General features: G+C 44.4%; 1 protein-coding gene across 1 annotated transcript in view; it reads left to right on the forward strand.

Annotated features, from left to right (window-relative positions):
• NALCN (sodium leak channel, non-selective) overlaps positions 1-21,993 on the forward strand; it is a 2,672,759-nt gene that overhangs the window by 2,226,121 nt on the left and 424,645 nt on the right. Inside the window, exon 17 of the mRNA XM_086934370.1 lies at positions 8,671-8,744. Within this exon, the coding sequence (XP_086790496.1) occupies positions 8,671-8,744 (74 nt within the window). The remainder of the gene's footprint in view (positions 1-8,670; positions 8,745-21,993) is intronic.

Here is a 21,993-nt window from a genome sequence, read left to right on the forward strand (position 1 = left end):
TGTAAGATTTTAATTAATCAAACAAATAAACATAAAAAAAACTGAAAAGTTCCTTTCAGTCAATTATTGCCCAACTTTCAGAAGCTCTCCATCAGAGATTTAGCACTTGAAGAAAGCAGAAAGCAAGGACTGTTCCCATGGAGAGGATAGCTCAAACTTTTTTTATCATAAGAATTTAAAAGACGTTTTCATTTTATTTCATCTACCTGTTAGCAAGTTGACTTGTGGCCTGTGATATTCAATGTAAGTAAATAATACTGGTTCCTAATTGGTTGTTGGAGCAGAAGAAAATACATACTCTTATATATGCTGGATACTAATGACTGACCTGGCTGTTTGGATGAACATGTAATACAATGGATACATTTGTTTTGAGCACTTGTTGAGGAAGATTTCTTCATTTAGTTTTTTATTTCATTTAATATTTTTGTATATTACATACTACTATGAATGTCTTGAAAAAAATATTTTTAACCCCCTTGGAAGTATTGATTGTTCATTCCTTGTTCCATTTCTACCCTCCATTCCCAATCACAGATTGGTAATGTTTACTGATTAATACAATATAAGATCTTCAGTACTGAAACTTCTCTGTGCACATTTTCCAGCCTGGAAGGCCACTGGGAAAGCCTTAATATGTAGCATCGAACAGGCTCAGTAGTTACAGTCAGGTTCTCAGTCCAGTTTTAAGGTTTGTGTCTTGTTCAGGTGCTAAGAGCATATATATGTGATTGTTTCCCAGTTACTGCTCATCATTCCCTGCCATCCATCTGGCTTCATTCACAAGATTATCACTAAAGTGCCTTTTGTTAGTAGAAATCCCACGACTCACCTAATGTGACAGAACATTTCTTTCCAAAGCATTTGTAGGACTGACATAACCATCAAAATATCTATGGGCTATCCGTCCACCCTACATCCCCTCCGACATTTACAGTCTGCGTGTGGGAATCGTCATTTAAACTTTTCTGGGGTCCTGAACCAATTGTACATTGTTTTATAGCATGATTCCATATCTTGTATTGTATTGTATTGTATTGTAAGGGGAATTTGTAAAGCGCGCTGACACCATGGGTTTCCTGGCGCTGGTTGGAAACAGAAAGACCAGGGGGACTTAGCTGGATTGAGGGAAAAGCCATGTTTTTAGGGATTTACGGAAAAGAATGAAGAATTAGAGGTTTTGAGAGAGAGGGGAAAGGAGTTCCAAAGTTTTGGGGCCAGGAATGCAAATCGCCGGCCTCCAGATCTGCAGAGTTTAATAGGGGGGATAGACTGGAAGTGAAGTTGGGAAGATCTCAGGTTGCGTGAAGGGCAATAGGGTTTGATGAGAGATTTCAGAAAGACGGGACAGGAGCCAGATAAAGATTTAAAGGTAAGGCAGCCGATCTTAAAGGCTGCCCTCGAAATGACAGGGAGCCAATGCAGTTTGGAAAGAAGGGGTTTGGCGGATTGCCATTTCGGAATCCCAAGAACCAGTCTCGCCGCTTGATTCTGAACAGATTGCAGTCTGGAAAGAGATGTTTTAGGCAGACCGTGGTAAATAGAGTTCGAAAAATCTAAGCGGGAGAGGACGAGGGCCATGATGACTTGCATAAGGGCTTCAGGAGTGAGGAGATAGGCCACCTTCCTGATCCTGCACAGCTGGAACATGCAGGAGGAGACCACCGTCCCCACTTGGGTCCCGAGAGAAAGGCCGGAGTCAATAGTGACCCCGAGACTCTTTACCGAGGCCACAGGGGTGGGGGGGGGCAAGTTCTGCCGGCCAAAAGTGCGGACCCCAGTAGGTAGAGCTCCTGCCCGGAAGAAGGAGCTCCGTCTTTCCGGGGTTCAGTTTGAGCTGGTTTTGACACATCCACTGGAGGATGTGGGACATAGCTGCCTGGAAATTAGGGATAGCGGAGGGGGAGTTGAGAGGAAAGATGAGTTGCAGGTCGTCCGCGTAATTAAACACGGTGACGTCCCACTGCCTCAGAGAAAAAAGAAGGGGTCGAAGATAGAGATTAAAGAGAAGAGGGGACAAAGAGGAGCCCTGGGGGACCCCACAGGGCGAGTGGTCCCTAGGAGCTCTAAAGGTGCCCAGGCTGAGGGGTCTGAGACCTCCCGGTCAGGAAGGATTTGACCCATGCCAGCGCCAGGCCCTGGATGTCAGCCTGCTCGACACGGTGGAGAAGGATGTTATGGTCCACCGTGTCGAAGGCGGCTGACAGGTCTAATAATACCAAGGCCTGGGGGGTACCCTTGTCAGCGCCGTCTCTCAAGGCGTCTTGGGACTGTAAGTCAATTTAGGGATGTCTCACCATGATTTCTCCCAGTCTGTTAGTTTGATACTTTTTCCCTACCCCCCGCCCCCCCCTCATTTTGAGAAATGGCCACTTAAGGGTCTCTTTGAGAGATTTCAGTCAAGATGTACTCAACCACAAAGTGGAAGCAAGGTTGTTTTTTGCATGATGGTATCACCAAAGCCTGAAAAAGGTGTGGGGAGAAAGTAGGAGTGGCCTTCCAGACATCACTCCTAAATTTTGCAGCAGATTTGTTTTAAGTGAAGAGAGAACATTGGAAGATCTGCCTTCTGTTTCCTGAATCACTAATATTGAAAATCAAGTGAATAATAAAGAGCATGTCTTGATCTGATGGATCTTGCGCACTGAAGGGCTCATTTACCATTCAGCGAGGGGCCTGCCAATTTGCCAAAGCAGCCTTTGCCACAACCCCCACATCAGAAGACCACTTGCCATATGTAGATATCCCACCTGCCAGGCGGAGATCACTGCAATGAAAGTGTGGCAGCTACTGAAGCAGATGTACATTCCTCATGGTTAAATGAGGAGTTGCAAACTGTGTTTTTTGGCATGCTTGACACTGTATTTTGCTTGTCAGCAGCAAACCTCCAAAAAGAGGGTTTCTGAAATGATAAGAAAAAGTCCTCCGATGCACAGGGAGTCTTCACCCTGCACTACAGGGATATTTTAACACCTTCCTGTCAACAAATATCACGCATTGCACAGCCGTCCCAGGCTGAAAAAATAAATGGCAGCGGACTCACTCTAAAATAGGATGGGGCTTCAGCCTCTGTGACCCTGCAGCTTTGTGGCAAATGGATGGCCAGGTCAAGGGTTACCAACGGCAGAGCCAGCTGAGGCTCCATTGGCAGAAACCCAGTTGTCCCTCCACTCCTAAGTAAGGCAGTAGTGTGGTGGGAGAACTGGTAATGTATTGCAGTTTTCCTACCTGTCATACTCCAAATGACTCCCTGAGTTTGTTCTTTTATTTGCAGACTCTAAAATGCTGCAGAACTTCCAAACAAAATTGTGGGCTCAGTTGAACTTGAGAAACACTTTTATTACATTTTGCGCTATTGCTCAACATTGATCTACGGAGGATCATAGATAATAAAGAGGCTCAGTTAGAGAGGTCATTTGTGCAATGCTCTTATTATATACCTTTTCTCACATTAGAAGAAAATTCCATTATACATCTCTTATAATAACGTACTGCAAGACCTTCTAGTGTAACAATACCTAATGCAGCAATGCAGGTCAGAGTGAGTGTGGCCATCCCTCAGTGATTTTGTGTCAAGGAACATATTGAATGGGTATCCAAACAACATACGAGTTCTCTAAAGTTATGTAAAATGCACACTCTCCTTAATCAGGACCTCATTATGAGTACCCAGGTGAATGGGCTGCATTTACTCCACTCGCTGAGATACTGATACCAGGAGTACCGGGAACTCCAGGGGTGGGGAAAGTCTGTCCAATTACAAATTGTCCACTAAGAAATGAGGATTTACCAGGGGGGCCAGTAATTAGGGGTGTGATATCCCAGGTAATTCCTCACATTCCCCTATACTTTGACACAGAGATGTGGACTGTTTTGAGTAGCTGAAATTTCTGGGTGAAAGTAGAGATCCCTGTGATCCTGCAGATCTTATAATTCCAATGGAACCCGTAACTGCTGCTTCGAGTCCCATAAAAAAATTAAGAGGCCAGTTTGAAAGAGGACCTATCAGTGCTCATGAGTTGAGCTTTCTAGCACCTCCCCTCAATTTTTCAATCTCTGCTATAGCTCATCGAAGCTGGATGCTGGAAGTGTATGTGCTCGCAGTTGTAAGCAGGACTTTTCTGAGAGACAGGGCACAGACGTATGTAAATAGTGCACTTCCGAGGCATCACCACAGGATCACTGTTGTAAATTATTTTCAAAAGGCCCTCTCCCTCATGCTCCACCTTTAACAAATTTGAAATCCAAGACACCTTGATAATCATCTCCTCGATCAATACATACTGTCAGTCAAATTACCCAGTTGCTGTATTGCTTCTAAAAAACTGCGGAACCTCTCTTTTGTCATACTTAGGATAGTCAATGCTTCGCTGAAAAACTTGTTTTTCATCAACTCCTAAAATTTGTCCAAGTCACTTCTACTTCTCACGAAGCCAAACTAAGATCTCATTATTCTTCAAACCTTAGGCATGTCTCAAAGCGCACTCAGTTTGTCACACAACTTCTAAATCACATATCCATCATAATCTTACAAGAACCCTGTGTTTCTGGATTCCATTCTAAATATAGTACAGAAACCACTACATTCTAGATAATAGATGAATCATTGAATGTAGTAGAGGATTGATCCTCCAGCCTCTTGGTGCTGCTCGAACTGTCAGCAGCTTTCAACACCATACATCACCTTTCACTGGTGCATACGCTCAGAATGGTAGTAAAAGTAACTGTTCTAAAATTATGTAAACATTTCCTCTCATCAAGATTCCAATTTTTAAAACTAGAATCATATGAATCAGACACACAGCACGTGAAAATTGGCTTTATCCTTGATCAAAATCTAAATCTCAATGAACACATGGGTAAACAGACCAGCTCTACCACTTATCAACCACATCTTCTCCAGAAACTGTGGGCTTCAATCATTCACTCGCACTTCAGGAATATGGTTCAGTCACTTAGACTTGAATGCTTGGACTGATGTAAATCTAGCTGCTCTCCAAAGTTTTACACTAGTTCTCTCAGAGCTATACTCCTTAGTGCTGTCAGACCTGTTAGAGACGCTAAATAATTAGACCATATCACATATGAATCTGCTCCGTTGGCTTCCTGTGGAAGCAAAGATTGAACTCAAGATCTCATGTATAACCCACAAAACTATCCACAATGGTTTACCCTCTTACTTGAACATAAAACTGCAACTCATGGTTGGAAAACGCAATACAATTAAAAGAGACAGACTGATTCTTGAAATCCCTGACTTCAAGGAAGGCAAAACTTCGAAAGAGACGTTCTTATCAATTTCCCCAAACCTATGGAACTCCCCTCTACCAACCACATTAGACAACCTAGAGCATCTGCAAAACACATTTTTTCAAACAATATTTTATTGACAAAGGACTGAATATAAACAGCTCCTTCATTTTTTGAGTCTACGTTCATCTTTTATTATATTTTCTTGAGGGTTATATGTAATGTGCTAATATCGATTTATTACCTGCTAATTGCTGTATGTAAGGCACTCTGTTGCAATAGGGCCATGCCTGCCCTGTAGGCATAGCCCTTTTCTATTTTCCATTTTTTGGAAAGCTATGTAAACCTCCATGCACCAATTAAAACACGCAAGTGAAAGCCTAAGCCTTATACACCCTTTAATTCTAAAGACCTTGCTGATAATAAACAATCCATTCACAGACAGGAAAGAAAAATTGGAAGAGAGACAGCACTCCTGAGGACCTCTTGATATTGAAGTCCCTCTTTGCAACACATTGACAGCTTATGACATCAGGTAAAGCAAAGTACTATATGTAGTAACGAGGTCCAGGCTGGTTGTTGTATTTAAAGAGGATTTATTGTAATAAGTTACATGTCCTGAAGATCCACCCCACAGTGAGCAGTCAGCATGCTGCTCAGCCCAATCTCAACTGTGGCTTTTCTACCATTCTGTAATACATCATAACTGTAACATTCCATTGACTGAGCATGAGGTGGAAAAAGACATAGATTAACATGGAAAGGAAACTAGGATACTACACTATACTAACACCATCAATGAAACCACCAATAAAAGTAGAATGGCATTCAAGACAATCAACCACTGCACCAACCCCCTGTCGGACTCACCTAGTCCTCAATCCGCAGAAAAGTGCAATGTCATCGACCTCCTCTTTAGTGAAAAAATACAGACGATCAGACAGCACGTTGAGGACCTCAATCCTGCTTCATTTCTGACACCCACCCCCTTTCACCCCTTCCAGTAGCAACCTGCACTGGTCGGCCTTCAAATCCCTCTCTATCCCAGATCTCACAGACTCACTCAACTGCTTCAAAGTTGCTTCTTATGAAGCTATTTCTGAACATTGTCCTCCATCAGAGCTCTCTTACACATATGTACCATTGTCATTGCCTCCGTCACTCAAGGCATCTTCCCAAAAGTTCTCCAAACAGGCCAATCCTCCCACTCCTAAAGAGACCTACACTAGACTCTTATGACCTTGCCAACTACTGGCCCATCACTCACCTACCATTCATTGGTAAGATAATTGAAAAATCAATCTATGTCCAACTCCAAAATCACATCAATGCTAACCATCTCCTGCATGTGTACCAGTCAGGCTTTAGCTCACACTGTAGTACTTATATCGCTTTCTTACACATTGTAGATGATGCTCTCTTGACCACACATGAAGATGACCACTGCTTCCTGACACTGCCTCACCTCTCAAATGCCTTTGACACAGTCAACCGTCCCACACTTATACGCAGTCTTGAACAAGATTCACCATCAATCTCTTTCAGTGGTTCTCCTCCTACCTTTTCAACTGGCACACATTTGCTCACATAGACACCTCTATGCCACAAAAGATCCCTATGACCTCTGGAGTCTCCTAGAGGTCCATAGTGTCTCCTGGCATCTTCAACCCTCACATAGAGCCACTTGATGCCCTACTCACAGATTACAGCATCAAGATAGATCTCTTCTTCAAGTCACCTCTGCTTTAGGCATCCAAAACCTCAAACATAGACCTAGATACCTAGCATCTACTTGAAGCTCAATCCAACCAAAACAAAACTCATTTTATTTGCCAAGAATGACAGAGAAGGTACAATAAAAACCTAGCTCAATAGCAAGAACGTTGATAGCATCGAACCCCAACTTTCACCAAATGCCAAGAAACTTAGATGTACCCTGGAAATCAACCTCACCCTCAAGGAACACATTGCTGAAAAACACAAAGGTGGCCTGGTACTAGCTCTTTCTTCTAAAGAAAGTCAAACTATTTCTTCTAAAAAGCAACTTCAGAACTGCTGTTCAAGCCCTTGTAGTTTTGCATCTGGGTGAAGGTAATATTATGCTCCAAGCCCTCCCAGACTCCACACTGACTCCTCTGAGGGGCATCTTAGGCCGCACAGCACATCTCAACCAGAGCCTGATGGAATTCAATTGACAGCCCTTGCCGCCTGCACCATCTTCAAAATCAGGTGCATCTTTTACAAAGCCAGCACCCCCTCTTATCTTGCAGACAAGCTCACCATCTCTGGTGGTTCTCAGCACAACTGTAACTAGGAAACCATCAGACTGCAGACTAAGTAAGTGTAAAAAGATTAAAAAAACAAGTCAGCTGGCCTTTTCAATCTATGCATCCAGGATCTGGAATAAAACCCTCATTCCAATCTAAACTGTCACAATTGCAGCTCCAATTTAGGAAAGGATTAAATATTCATTTCTGAAGCCTACTACATCACAATGCATTAACCACCAACAAACCAGCTTCCTCTCTTATCACTCATTGCTTGCCTTTGACCATGTACAGTGCTCCACTGCCATTTTACAAGGTTCGCAGCATAGAAATAGCATTTACATACATACCTCAGTGGTGGCTCCTCCGCTAAGGTGGAGGAGCGTCGCCCCACCTCTCGCGGAGCAGTGTAAAATAAAAAATAAAATGATAACCGCATAAGTTATTGTCATTTTAATTGTAGTATCACCAGGTTAGGGCGGGACGGAGCATGGCTCTTGTGATGTCTGGGAGGAGGAGTTGTTGCTGCACTCTAAAGTGCACATGATGGTTTGGCTGGACGTCTTGGCCCGGCCAAACGCACATGCGCACTTTGCATGTTCTCCACCCAGGCTGTATTACAGCCTGGGTGGAGAACATGCCCAGGCTCCCAATCCCCATCTGAGCGCCGAACTACAGTGCTCAGACCAATCACAAAGCCGCATTGCAGCGTTGTGATTAGCTGAGATGAACCTGGGTGCTTCCTGGTTAAGGGAGGAGAGACGACATGGGAGAGATGGAGGAGAGATGCGGCGATCAGGTGAGTGAATTTTTATTTTTATTTTCCCCTCCAACCTCGATGCCACCCCCGTACGGTACTGGCTTCCACTGACATACCTATATACGTTACGTTAAACGTTACGTTAAAATGTTAAACGTTACGTTAAAATTATTTATACCGCGCACTTTCACCAACGGTTTCATGGCGCTCTATATACTACAAATAAATGAATAAAATAACATAATCGTTCATTAAATTAGCGGAGCCTTTTGCAAGGCTAAAAATGTATTGATACACTGGTATAAAGATTGCAGGGTAGAGCTCAGTAAAAGTATTATTGAGGCTCAACTCGAGATCTCATGGTAATAAACCGATAACTTCTTTATTTTTCAGCTTCGTAAATCTGTGTTCAGCATCCGGGCGAGGAACCTTCTGGAAAAAGAAACTGCAGTTAATAAAATACTACGGTAAGAATAATAAACAGTACTGGCAAACTTAGATAAAGCATTTGATATACGTTGTGGGGTTTTCTTCCTTTTCATACAAAGCTGACAACTTAATAAACCAACGAGTTATGAGGAACACTCTATGCCATGGTATAAATGGGCCTGTGTACTTTTGAGTGCAAAATAGGGGGCTAAGACTCCATTCTGCAATTACCATTTTATGCGTTTGATGTACTTCCCTAAGTGGCAACAGAACACTTGAACATGGGACCCATGCTTACTGTGCCACTGCAGCCAATCTACACCTCTCTGACAAGCCCCAATCAGGGTCATATCAGTTTTGTGTTGCTTGTGTTCCAGTTCAGGGAGGACCTGGCATAGCAGTTCAAACTGGTCTGTTCCTTTTGGAGCAGGGGTAAGACTGATTTCCATATGGCTGGGTCCAAACTGAGGTGGCATGGTGGGCAAAAGAAAAATGGGTTGGAATGCTACCTGAACGATTGCCAGTGGTTTGAACTATAGCAAGCATTCCTCCAATTACTTTTTGTGTGTAATTAGCATTTCTGTGAGGTTGGCATTGGGCTTTAATGCCCAAATTAGTAATCCATGCAAACAATGGGTTAATAGGAGAGGCGGGCTAATTGATGATAATAAAATGGAGGACTAAACAGGAGTTGGCCTGAACAATTAGCGTTCAGCTCTTTGGTGGTAGTGTAAAACCAAGTACAAAAACAATTGCCTGAGTTTCTGTTATTATATCCAAGGTCTAAATATGACCTCAATTGTGTGCTGGTCTTACAAGTCAACTATCTGTTATCTGTCACACTTCGCTTGCCCTTTGGAACTCTTGGCACTGCTCTTGTTATTCAGTGGAAGGAACAAACAACATCATGGTTCTTGTACACTGTTTACTCTCTGTAGTTTCTAAGCCTTGCCCAAACCTCTCAGCAGCATAAGCAAAACAATTGATTTGTAGGAGGGGAGTAAGGCATCATACCCAGGACATCATTTGGGTTCAACAGGTGTGGAATATCTCTTCAAGTACCCTGAGCATTTTGGTCAATGAGTGGCATGCTCAGGACATTGGTATTGACCAACCAAAGTGCTGGGGGCCTTAGAGCTGCAGGCCACATGAAAAATTTCAAATATGAAAAACTGGGAAACAAAAACAGTGATAACAGCCATAGTGTTTTTAAGTAAATTCGTTACTGCTAAGGAGGAACTGCTGGTAAGGTTGAAACTAACTCAGATTCTAAGGGCCCGATTCGCAGAACTAACTTAAGAAAAAATCCTAAACTTACTACAATTTTGGTATTCACAGAAGGCACTTACTCATTTTGGTATTCACAGAAGGCACTTACTCATCAATGAGTAAGTGCCTTCTGTGAATACCAAAATGAGTAAGTGCCTTCTGTGAATGCCAAAATGGTAGTAAGTTTAGGATTTTGTCTTAAGTTAGTTCTATGAATTGGGCACTAAGTCACTGACGAGGAACTGATGGAGAAACTTCCAGTGGGCCTGATTCACCAAGGTAAAGTTACACTTTTGTGGAATTCACTCTTTTCGGTATTCACAAACTACGATTTAATAGTAATTTATAACTGCAGAGACTGCTGAGACTCTGCTGTCAGGGCAAGAAAACCGAACATTAAAAGATAGACCTGCCCTGAATGTGCAGTTTCTAGTTTGTGAATATCGAAAAAGAGTAAACTACCACAAAAGTGTAAGTTTACCTTTGTGAACCAGGCCCACTGCTGGAGTCCTTGAAAAGTTTTCCTTCATGACACTTACACTGTGGCTGTGCTTCAACACAGAGGGCTTCAACATGAGTGTCCCATTATCCCCCCGTTAAGCCCAATACCTGAAGGTACTAGTAACTTTAAGAAGCAGAGTTAACAGGCATTACAAAACAGAATCTGAGGTTCATTTACTGGTAGGGAGCCAACCTGTCTTTCATCTTAACTCATTATTAATAGACCTTTGTATTTCTTTTTATTTATATTTTCTTTTTTTGAAAAAATATCTAAAAAAAAATCTTTGTTTATTTTCAGAATCTTATGTGCAATCATATATACTTCTCAGTAAAACGTTTTCAATACACAAAAAGCTTCTTCTATCTGTAAAGAAAAGCATACATTCCATAATATATAACACCAATTGTAATTGTAAGTATGATACATTTCTACTACACATCCAAAAACATTTATCAAGAAACATTATTTTACTTTTGCCATTTCCTACATACTGATTTTATACATTATTACAAATCTAGGCTCCTCCGAGCATGGACTACACATTAATTCATTGAAAAATATATGTGACACATATGGTTTCACCCTATTTATAATTGCTTTCAAGGAAAAGGTACAGACTCAATGTATACCAATTTTCACTGATGTCTCCTATACTTTAATATGCATATACTCATTGATAATTTATAAGCCTCCAAAGTAAATTGTTTTGTACAGTAGTGTTGATAGAATTACATCCCACCTTGGACTAGCGGGCCAATAGTCTTCTGACCCAAGTTCGATTGATAATGGCAAAGCCGCCTCCTCTGCCACTGGTTCTGTTATAATGCATAAAATTGTAACCTGGGGGGTGTGCTAAGACAGGTTCTGCTACAGCAGCCTGTCCCAACCACGTTTCCATGGGAAACAAAATGCCAGGGCAATTGTCCTGGATAAGGTTGAAAAGTTGGGATTCTACATGCAGGATTTACAACAAACAAAACTCTCCATTGGGGCCCATCCGTGCAGGCAACGGGTCTGTGAGGGGTCCTTAACAGGTTGGAGAGAACAAAGGTGAAATAGACTAACTACTTTGATGAGGGAGGGGCAGAATCCCTGGCGCCATCCAGGCTCAGACGGGAAAAGACGGGTTTGCCTTAGCGGCGCGCCACTGCATGCGTCCGTGCATCGAGGCTCATTTTATATACAGATCCTCGATTTGGTAGGAAAAGGTGGCGGCAACTAGACCGCTGCCATTTCCACCTATCCTCCTCTTATGTTTCGCACATGTACGTTTTATGCTTTGTCCTCTACTGTGCTTGGGACAGAGTCGATAATAAAGTCTAAATATTTCTACAACAACATTATTATTCACTAAACATACACCCACCTGAAGACCCATTTAGGAAAGAGGAATTACCATTGGAATTAAAAATCCTGGTAATGATTCCTCTGGTTATTATTTAGTATTTCACTCGTTTTATTTGGCTGCTTTTAAAAACCAAACTCTGCAGGCGAAATGTACAAGATCTAGGGCCAGATGTAGGTAATCCCAGATTACCGATTCTTAAATACCGAATCATACCGATTCGGTATGAAAGAACTGGCAATCGGGATGTAGGTAATTTTTCCAAAATAATTACCGAATCTGTATGATTCGGTAATTACAGAATCGGTATGATTCGGTAATTACCGAATCGGTATTTACCGATTCAGTAATTGCCATTCATTCCTATGGGCCTGGAGGCCAATAAGAATGAATGTCAATTACCGAATCAGTAAATACCAATTCGGTAATTGGGGGAAACATAGAAGGGTGGCAGGGTGTCACTGTGACACCCTGTTGCACCCCTCAATTGTGCATGGATGCACATGTTGCAGACATACATGCCCTTAGGGCATGTATGTCTGCGGCATGGCACTGTTTTAAAAGCAAAAAAAATGCTTTTGAAAGGGTTTTCATTATTTACCACCAACTTCTAGTTGGTGGTAAATAACGACTTCTTAAACCCCTGTAGCACTGATTTAAGTGCTACCTACATGTCAAAATACAGATTTGGTAATTTTACAGAGTCGGTAAAATTACCGAATCTGTATATTAACATGCCCCTACATCCCAAAATCAAAATACCGGTCGGTAACGGCCGAAATCGGGCGTGACCGACCGGTATTTGCCTTCCTACATCTGGCCCCTAGTGTTTCCACATTCTTGTAATTCTCGATGGGGCTTGTTCGTAACTCCTATTTTTAGTGTTACCAGCGCCACCAGAAATTACAGGGTTCTCATTATGAACCCTGAGATGAAATGCAGTGGAAGACAGTGGCAGCTGGTAGGGAATGGGGGTGGAGGTCAGGGAGGTTGAAAATATATATTTTTTAAAACCACTTACTTTTTCCAACAGCCACGTCTTTCCTCCGCTTATCTGATCTTCCTGACTCCTGTCCCGAAGAAGCTTTAGGAAGCACCCGGCACACCGGCTCCCCTGAGCCAATCACAAAATCTGCAATGCAGCATTGTGATTGTTCTGAGCGCAGTAGATATGCACTCAGATCGAGACAGGGAGCCTGTGCATATTCCGCAACAGGCTGTCCATTATAGCCTGGTGGGCAATATGCAAAGTGTGCATGACTGCTTGGTTGGCCGAAATGTCCGGCCAAGCAGTCATGCACACTTAGGGCTCCATTCCGATGGCACGCGGACCTGAAATTAGGATGCCACCGCCACCGTGGCAAACCCTATTCCCAGCATTGTGGCTGGCGGTGCTCACAGCACCACCCGCCACAATGTTGGGAATGCACGTTGTGCATTTGCATGCACAGCGTGACAGGCAACGCACGGTGCCTGCCACCTTGTGCATGCAAATGCATGGGGATACCATAGATCCCCCACATGTGCACCCCCCACACCCCCACCCCCAACATAGACAACATGCCTTTCCATGGCAGCATTGCCGCCATGGAAAGGCACATCTCCGCCGGCATGCTAATATGGATGGCGGTACGGCGGAAAAGCGATGGACGGTCTTTCCGTCCGCAGCGGACCCCCCAGCCATCCTAATATGGCAGGGGGTCTTTGGAGTTTAGATGGAGGGTTGTTCCTTCTGCTGGGCAGGCGGTGACTACTGCCGGCCGTGCGGGGCGATCCGCCCGCCGTCCTAATGGGGCCCTTAGTGCGCATAGTCCACTCCTCCTCCCACCCTGAGCCATCAGCCCCACCCCGCCTTAACCCAGCCTGCAACAACCAAAAGTAAAACAATAACCTTGTTATTATTGTTTTCTTTTTCCCTTTTTAATGCTTCTCAAGCAGTGGGGCGACGTTCCTCTGCCTTAGAGGAGGAGCCGCCCCTGGTGGAAGAGGCTTTGAAAACCTGACAATGGACTTATAGAAGGAGCTGCCACTACCTAGTATAATCGATCAATGATGCTGACAATTGAGTGGGTGCTTTACTATTGACAAGACTTTCTTGGGTCAAGGTCATATTGCTAAACTCATCCATCACTAGGCCATCACGTTTGTAAGATGCTCACATTGCTAGAACGTTCTACCACTGACAAGTCACTACTTGGGAAATTCACTTCACTAACTGGCTACAGCGCTGAGACCACTGGAGGAATCTCTAGCTTCTGGGATCCTGTTGCGGTGAGAAAGCAGATTTTGAATGTAGCTCAACTGAAGGGGCAGAATTTATTAAACTGGCAAATATAGAGACAGAGCACACTATTAGAGTTCAACAGCAGTGAGAAAGTGTGGCTGGGGGAGTCATCACTACTGAATATCTGATACAATTTAGAAATCTCTGGTGGAGAAGGTTGGAGAGGTTGACTCTCTCTAAAGCTCCAAAAAGGCACTGCTAGAAGGTGGTCGCACTACATGGATCATTCGAACTGAGAAGGCACCTATAGAAGAAGCAGGCATTTCTGGAGTAATCAATCAAGTAATCAAGCACTAAGAATGCCCTGATGAGATGTCCCTACTAAGCATGGGCGGAAAATCCGTTCCGCTCGCGGATTTTGCGAATTTTCGGTAAATTTGCAATCCGCGAACTCTCGCGAATTTACCGAAAATCCGCAAATTCGCACGCAGCGGATTTTTTTGCTTGGTGATACAATATTGCTGCGTGCGGCGTTCACTTACCGTCATTCAGCGTTTGCCGAGTTGTTTTTCTCGATATTTTGCGAGTGCTGCGCCATTTTGGATCTTGCTGCGGGATCCGGAGTTTGGCGACGCATCGCGAGAGTTCGCAATTGCGAACATGTAGATGCGGCGGGCAGCAACAATCTCGCACTCGCGAAATTACAAAATTTGCAATTCTGCACAAGAAATCCACCAGCAAGCAGCATAAACCTTCTGAAAATTATGATTTTTTATAAGAATAACTCCTCAGGTTGACATTTGCCTGCACTTTTTTGGATTTGAGGCCTTTTTGACTTTCTTTGGATCACTTTTGGATTAGAAATCAACTTTCACAAGTAAGTTTGTTTGGGGCATTACAGTTGCTGTTCTGCAGAAAAACGAGTTTTGCAAAACTGAAAGCACTCAGCAGGTGCAAAAGTTCACTCATCATTAGTAACCATTCCCTGGAGTGCTTCCTGAGGGGCTTCTCCAGAGTTCAGTTGCCTACATACAGTTGCTGTTCTGCAGAAAAACGAGTTTTGCAAAACTGAAAGCACTCAGCAGGTGCAAAAGTTCAAACTCATCATTAGTAACCATTCCCTGTAGTGCTTCCTGAGGGGCCCCTCCAGAGTTCAGTTGCCTACTTGCAACTCTTCTATGACCCTGCTCTGACCCTCACAGCAGGCTCATAGAATTGCTACAAGTAGGCCACAAAGGTCCTGGGAAAAAAAATTGCACTGCAACAGAAAGCAAATTACAGATAAGGAAGCAGGTGCCAGACAGGAAGTTTAAATTCAGTGACACATTAATCAACCCCAAATTAATTCATGTCAGTGGAAGCAGGGCAGGTGTGCTTGCTTTTCCCCCCCATAATCTACAGTGATGAATCAGAGGGTGGCAGTGATGTACCAGAGGGTGGCATGGGTGAATCAGAGGGTGGCAGTGGTGAAACAGAGGGTGCTGTGAACCTGTGATGATGAACCAGACGTAGAAACAACAAAGTAGCGACCGCTGCGAGCCGACAAGTAAGTTCGCAATTGCGAACTGGTACAAAACCCTCACGAACTGGCAGAAACCCTTGCGAACACAAAAAACAAATCCGCAAATTCGCGAGAGTTCGCGGATTTTGCGGATTGCGAGTTTGCAAATACGCAAATTCGCGAACGCCAAATTCGCCCATGCTTAGTCCCTACATGAGAAATATCAAAGCAGTGAGTTCAGCAGCACTAACAAGATGCTTCTGGAAAACCTCCCACCGCCGGAGCACCGTAAAACTGGGAAGGTCCTCCTAGAGGAAGATTACGCTACCTGCGTTCTTTGCCCAAATGGTTTACATATGGCAGCCGAGGCAGTCAAGAAAAATCACATACCATTGTTACCTAGGTCAATCAAACAACTCCTCAATGTTCAATAGTAGGTGTACAAGAACAGCTACCACAATCCCTAAAATAGAGAATACACATTGTTGTGTCTGAGAATTATGAAATATAACTCAGCACTTCTATGTACTTTTCCATTAGCCGGTTAATCAATGAGCAAAAACAACAAAATATATATTCAAAATGTAATAAGATAGGTCCGATCCTACCAATGATGATAAGACAAAGAGCAAGTTAGTCTGGTAATTTTGCATGAAAAAATACCGTATTCTTTATTCCTTTATTTCTACCTCAGCGTTGCACCTCAGGCGCTCAACTCAATTGTATTCTCCAAACACTTGATTACGTGTATTTTGTCCTTTTATTCTGTATTTTATCTTCTCCCCATCCTGCTGTAAAGCGCTCCGATACCCTCAGGTCTGGCCAGCGCTATAGAAAACTCCTAAAATAAAATAAAATAAATAAGATGTATGTATGTATGATCAAAGAATATTGTTCTTGCTTTTGGATTCTAAGTTACCGTGAACGTCAAAACTAGATTACCTACCTGAGCATCTGCTGTTTTTACCACACTAGCTCAGGCGGTGGTGTTGGGTGGAACCTTGGCTGCTTCCTATTCCACTAGCAGACTTTGTGGAGCATTGGGTCTGAGGACCTGCCAGTAACCCCGAAGAGGACTCCACGTATAAGGCTGGTCTGGAAAGTGGTGCTGCTCTGACTGCTATGTGCTTTATGCTGTCATTGCTATCCTAGTTTACTGCTGAGGTTGGCTGCCATGGTGTTTAAAGGGGCAACTGCTAGATCAGCAATGAAGACCTGAGGTCAAGGACCTCATATATCAACATGAGCTGGAGTGACTGCTGCTTCTGCTCCATCAGGAGTCAGGTGAGCCAAGGTGCCAAGAAGGAGGGAACAGGTCTCAGGATTTGTCCCTTAGCTTTTCTGACCATTGCCTGTTACTGTGGCCAAGTTGGATGTTGGTGGTTTACCAAACTCAGCATTCCTTTTGTGACTGTCATGGTTTTGTGCCAAGCCCCTCCTCCCACTTACCTCTGACTGGTCCTCGGACCAGTCTAAAGACTTTTCAGACCTGGTAGTCTGCCACGAGGCCCCAACTTGCTGAACTCCATCTCTCTCACTCTCTACTCCACACTCTCGTTTCTCACTCTGCCTTGTGTGCTCTCTTGGTGTCTGTGCCCATCTTGTCTTTTGAGCCCATTTGCCTTCTCTAGACCTTTCTCATTTGCTTTCTTTGACTCTTTTGTTCTTTGTGACTTTTCTGTCTTTTGTGCCCGTTTTTGTGCCCATTTGTTTTGTGCCTGTATTTGTGCCTGTTTCTCCTACCCATTTCTCCCCTTGCTGCAGAGACTCCCCCGTCATCTCTCTCCAAGGCTTTATCCACCACCCTTCTTCCCCCTCTCCTTACCTGCTCTGCTGTGTGCTTTCTTCCACTATGGTTTGCCACCCCTCCCTAGCACTGCCCCCTTCTCTCCCCCCTCCTAGAACCTACATAATGGCAGCTGCTGCCAACCACACAAGCCAAAGGCAGATACGTGTGGGCCCATCCAAGCCTGGACCGCTCCGACCACCAAGGGCCCTGGTCCGTCTGACCCCCACTACTGTACCTCCGCCGACCTGCTAGCACTCAACACCGGATGCTGGCATAGCTGCTGTCCCCACACCACTGCAGCTCACATAGTAGTACCTTTCTCATGCACTCACTGCCGCTTCTCCTGCAGCAACTCCCCATGCGACCCTCTGCACACCTCTCCCCGAATTGCCTGCATGCTCCTCAACACCAGATCTCTCTGCAAACTAACCACAGAGGTCAGGGACCTCATTGACACACACCCTCCAGACATCCTCTTCCTCACTGAAACCTGTCTCAGCCCATCCGCCACCCTCGCCATCATAGTCGCCATCCCCCAGCTAAAAGATCATCCATTGCAACAGGCTCCACAAACCTGGAGAAGGCCTCACAATCATTGACAAAGACACCATTACTTGTACCACCCCAATGGACAAGCCAACTGTGCTCATGGAACACCTGCACATTCCAACTACATCTCTGCCACCCCACAACCATCTCAGTCGCCTTCACATATTGACTGCTGGGACCCCGCACCACCCTCAGTAACCTCTTCACTGATTTCATCACTCCCATCGTCTAGAATCAATGACTTCCTCCTTCTCAGCAACCTCAACATTCATTTTGATGACCCAATGGACAGCAATGCCACGACCTCTTGGAACGCTTTGACCACATTGGACTCACGCAGCTCATACACAGCCGACTTAACTCGCCGGACATACACTCGACCCAATTTTCACAGCCAACAACACAGTTACTGTCAGCCATCTCACCCAGCTCACATGGACAGACCACTCCACCATACACTTCTACATTATCGCAGCCCACCCCAGCAAACCAAAACAAACTATCAAACTCAACCAAAACTGGAACAACATTACAGAAGCAGACTGGACCCACACCCTCAGAGTCAACCATCCTACCCTCACAGGCTACTTGACTTACATAATGACCTATCCACCTTCAACAATTGGATTGCAGACTGCGCCTACACCCTGCCCTCCAGAAAATGGTACAGTCACACAGGAACTCACGCATTCTGGTACACGGAAGACCTAAGAAACTCCAAACGCTATTTCAAACAGCAGGAAAGAAGATGGAGAACCATCCATGACATTACCTCCAGAGACTCTTACAAAACTGCAGTCAGACGGTACCTTGCACAGATCAAAGATCCCAGGAAATCAGCCCTAGTGCTCAGACTTGAATCCTGCTCCAACTCCGGCAAAGAGCTCTTCTACATCTTCAAAGAATTCACCAACACAACAGCGACCTCCAAAACCATCATCCCCTCGCAGACCCTCTGCGACAAACTATCGACTTTTTCCACAACAAAATACTCAAAATCTACAGCTGCTTCTTACCCAACCTACCATAGAAGATATTGTTAATCAACACCCCACCACTACCAAGTGCACCAATGCCTGTAACGAACTGGAACCCCCTCACCACATAAGACACCACCAAAATCATGCAATCCATCCACTCGGGGTCCCCCACAGTCCCCAGCCCTCAGCACATGTTCAACCTGTGAAGCATTATGATTTCACCAACCTCACCACCATCATCAACTCATCCGTCCTCATTGGTTTATTCCTTGACAGCTGGAAACAGGCAAATGTCATAGCTCTCCTGATGAAACCCTCTGCCAATCCAAAAGATCTCAGAAACTAGAGGCCCATCTCGTCCTGCCCTTCACGGCAAAATCCTAGAGAAAGAGATCAACATTCAGCTCTCCTCTCATCTTGAACAACACCGCCTCCTGGACTCCATTCAGTCAGGGTTCCTTAGCAACCACTGCACAGAAACTGCCCTACTGGCAGCAACAGATGACATCCGGTCAATCATAAACAGAGGATAAAACACCGCTCTTATCCTACTCATTCTCTTGGTGGTGTTCGACACGGTCTCCTATGTAAAATGAGAAGAAGTGGTTTGTAGGCATACAGAAGCTATAAAACAAACAGTAAATCCTGAGCTAAAAGTTCTTCAATATCAAAAGACAAATATCGAGTCCAAAGCTTCAAAATATCTTCATTACTGTTTGTTTTATAACTTTACATTTGTGGCCTGTTTTCAAGTCACATTGTTTGACTCTGGCTGGGTGACCAGAATCTTATCCTTTGAGCTTACCGGATATTGTATCACATTACTACTATTTGCTCTCAGCGCAATTTACCCTCATTCACCTGTCCCCTTTGTTGTATGGCATACAGAAGCTGCTTAAAGGTAATTTATCACAAAAACTGCAATGGAAATCACTTTCAAGATAAGCTATTATTGTTTCATGTATTGCTCAGGAGTAAAATGTGAGATGTCACCTTCTTCTGAATCCATGGGTACAATTTGGAAACAAGTGGCATATCACCTATTTCCCTTAAAATTCGGACCACATGACATAGTAGACAGACTTTGACCCTGGAAACTGGGCCAGTTCACCCTCAAACATTCTCCTTCCCATCAGCACGACAAATACAGAGAGGTTTTTACACAGCTGGGTCCCCACCTTGATTAGATTTCAGCCGAGGGGAGTTGAAATATTAACATGAATAACTTTCTGGCGGCTCGGACTGTAACCCTGGTGACTTTTGAATTCGTGTTGGGCTGACAGAGCAGAGCTGCAACAGACCTGGGCTAAGGCTGGACTGGTACGGATCCGGTGGGTGCGCAACAGTCACCGAGGCCTTGTGAATGAGGCAGCCTGGTGGCCCACAGGGAACTCAGAAACATTGTGGACAGTGAAACACTAACGGGGAGTTAGTAAAGAGGTAGAAATGTGGTGCCGAATTGCCTGGGGTGCAGGTGACTTTTCTTGTCACACTGGTCCTTCAGAGGCACAGGCCTATTAACAGAGGATCTGGAATAATACGATTCTGCAGCTGCGGCATTTCTGCATCAATGTTGAGTTGCTGCATTTGCCACATAATCCATCATCTACTGCATAATCTGCAGATTTTATCAAAAAAAGTTGTTTCTAGCTCAAACGAATCATAAATTACTAAAAGCAATGAAAACCTCTTCACAAAGGATGACTGGTCATCTTTGAATTGCTTATTGATGTATTTGGATGTTAAACTGCTCATAAGGTGAAATCATTGCCCAGACAACATAAATAGAAGGGCTAGCTGTAAGGGAAGTCTCGGTTTTGTGGAAACCGCCCCTCTTCTGTCTGATTTCTTGGTTAAAGACCTTCTCTGATGCGGGCTGCTGAATGTTCGATCTTTACCAAAGCACAGGACCGAAATTCAGCTACTGTTGGAAGCTCATGAATTGGAAGTATTGTGAATGACAGAAACCTGGACTCGTCAAGACTGCGAGGTCAACCTTGGTCTGGCCTGCCCCCCTTGCTATAAAATTCTACATAAGCCAAGACTGGGGGGGAGAGGGGGAGGGGTTGGGTTGATTTGCAGAGAGTCCCTGAACCTGAATACCATCGATACTGACACGGTTGCAGGGGTTGAACTCCTTGGGTTTACAATTAAGAGTGCTTTAGGCCAGTCCTTGACAGGGATCATTTGTTATCATCCTCCAGGGTCCTTTTGTACATCACATCAGCAACTCCCTTTGGAAATTTTTACCAATATGGCTGCCACATATCGGAGACTGCTGATTTTGGGCGACTTTAATCTCTGGCTGAATGGGTCCCTTGACATAGGCCTGGCCAACATCACTCAATCTTGTGAGGGGCTGGGACTTTGTCAACAAGTATCCAAAGCTACTCATTTGGGGGGACATATGCTGGATCTTATTTTTGCAGAAGATGATCAGGTGTATATTGGGGAAGTTCTTTCTTATGGACTGGACTGACCATTTTTTGGTCAAATTCTATCTGAACATGGCCAATTTGGACAAGTGGGAAGGCAATCGGATGAACAAATTTGTAGGCAGGGACTGGAGGGCTCTGATGCGGAAGAGAGGTCCTGATAGGGTGCTCTCTTTGGAAGACTGTTTTTCCCCGGAAGCCCAAGTAGAGGAGAGCTACGCCGCCCTTTGCAGGAAAATCTTCTTGACTCTCTTGCGCCTCTTAAGCCCCTTCAGAGCAGGTGGAGACCTTCTGCCCCTTGGTTTAGTGAGGAACTGAAAAACTTGAAACTTGAGTTTAAACGGGCTGAGAGGCGTTGGAGGCGTGGCTATCTAGATGAGGACAAAAGGTTATGGAGAACAAAAATGACAGAATATAGGAAGGTAATTAATAGGTCGAAAGCCGACTATTTTGCCTCCCTGATACTTAAGGCTCCAAATACCTCTTGCAGTATTTTTAACATCCTTAACAGCCCATCTCAGGTGCTCTGTGACAACCTTGCCGGCTTTTTTCATGACAAAGTTGCCAACATTGTTGAGGAGCTGGGGAGGGTATCTTAGCCCTCTGAGGGGGCGAATGTTCTGTCTTCTGCCATTGAGGACACTGGTGTGATGGTAGCAAGCGTTAGCACGGAGGGGGCTGTCTCTGTCTCTC

Source organism: Lissotriton vulgaris, chromosome 8 (genome assembly GCF_964263255.1).
Source record: "Lissotriton vulgaris chromosome 8, aLisVul1.2, whole genome shotgun sequence".
NCBI classification, from domain to species: Eukaryota; Metazoa; Chordata; class Amphibia; order Caudata; family Salamandridae; genus Lissotriton; species Lissotriton vulgaris.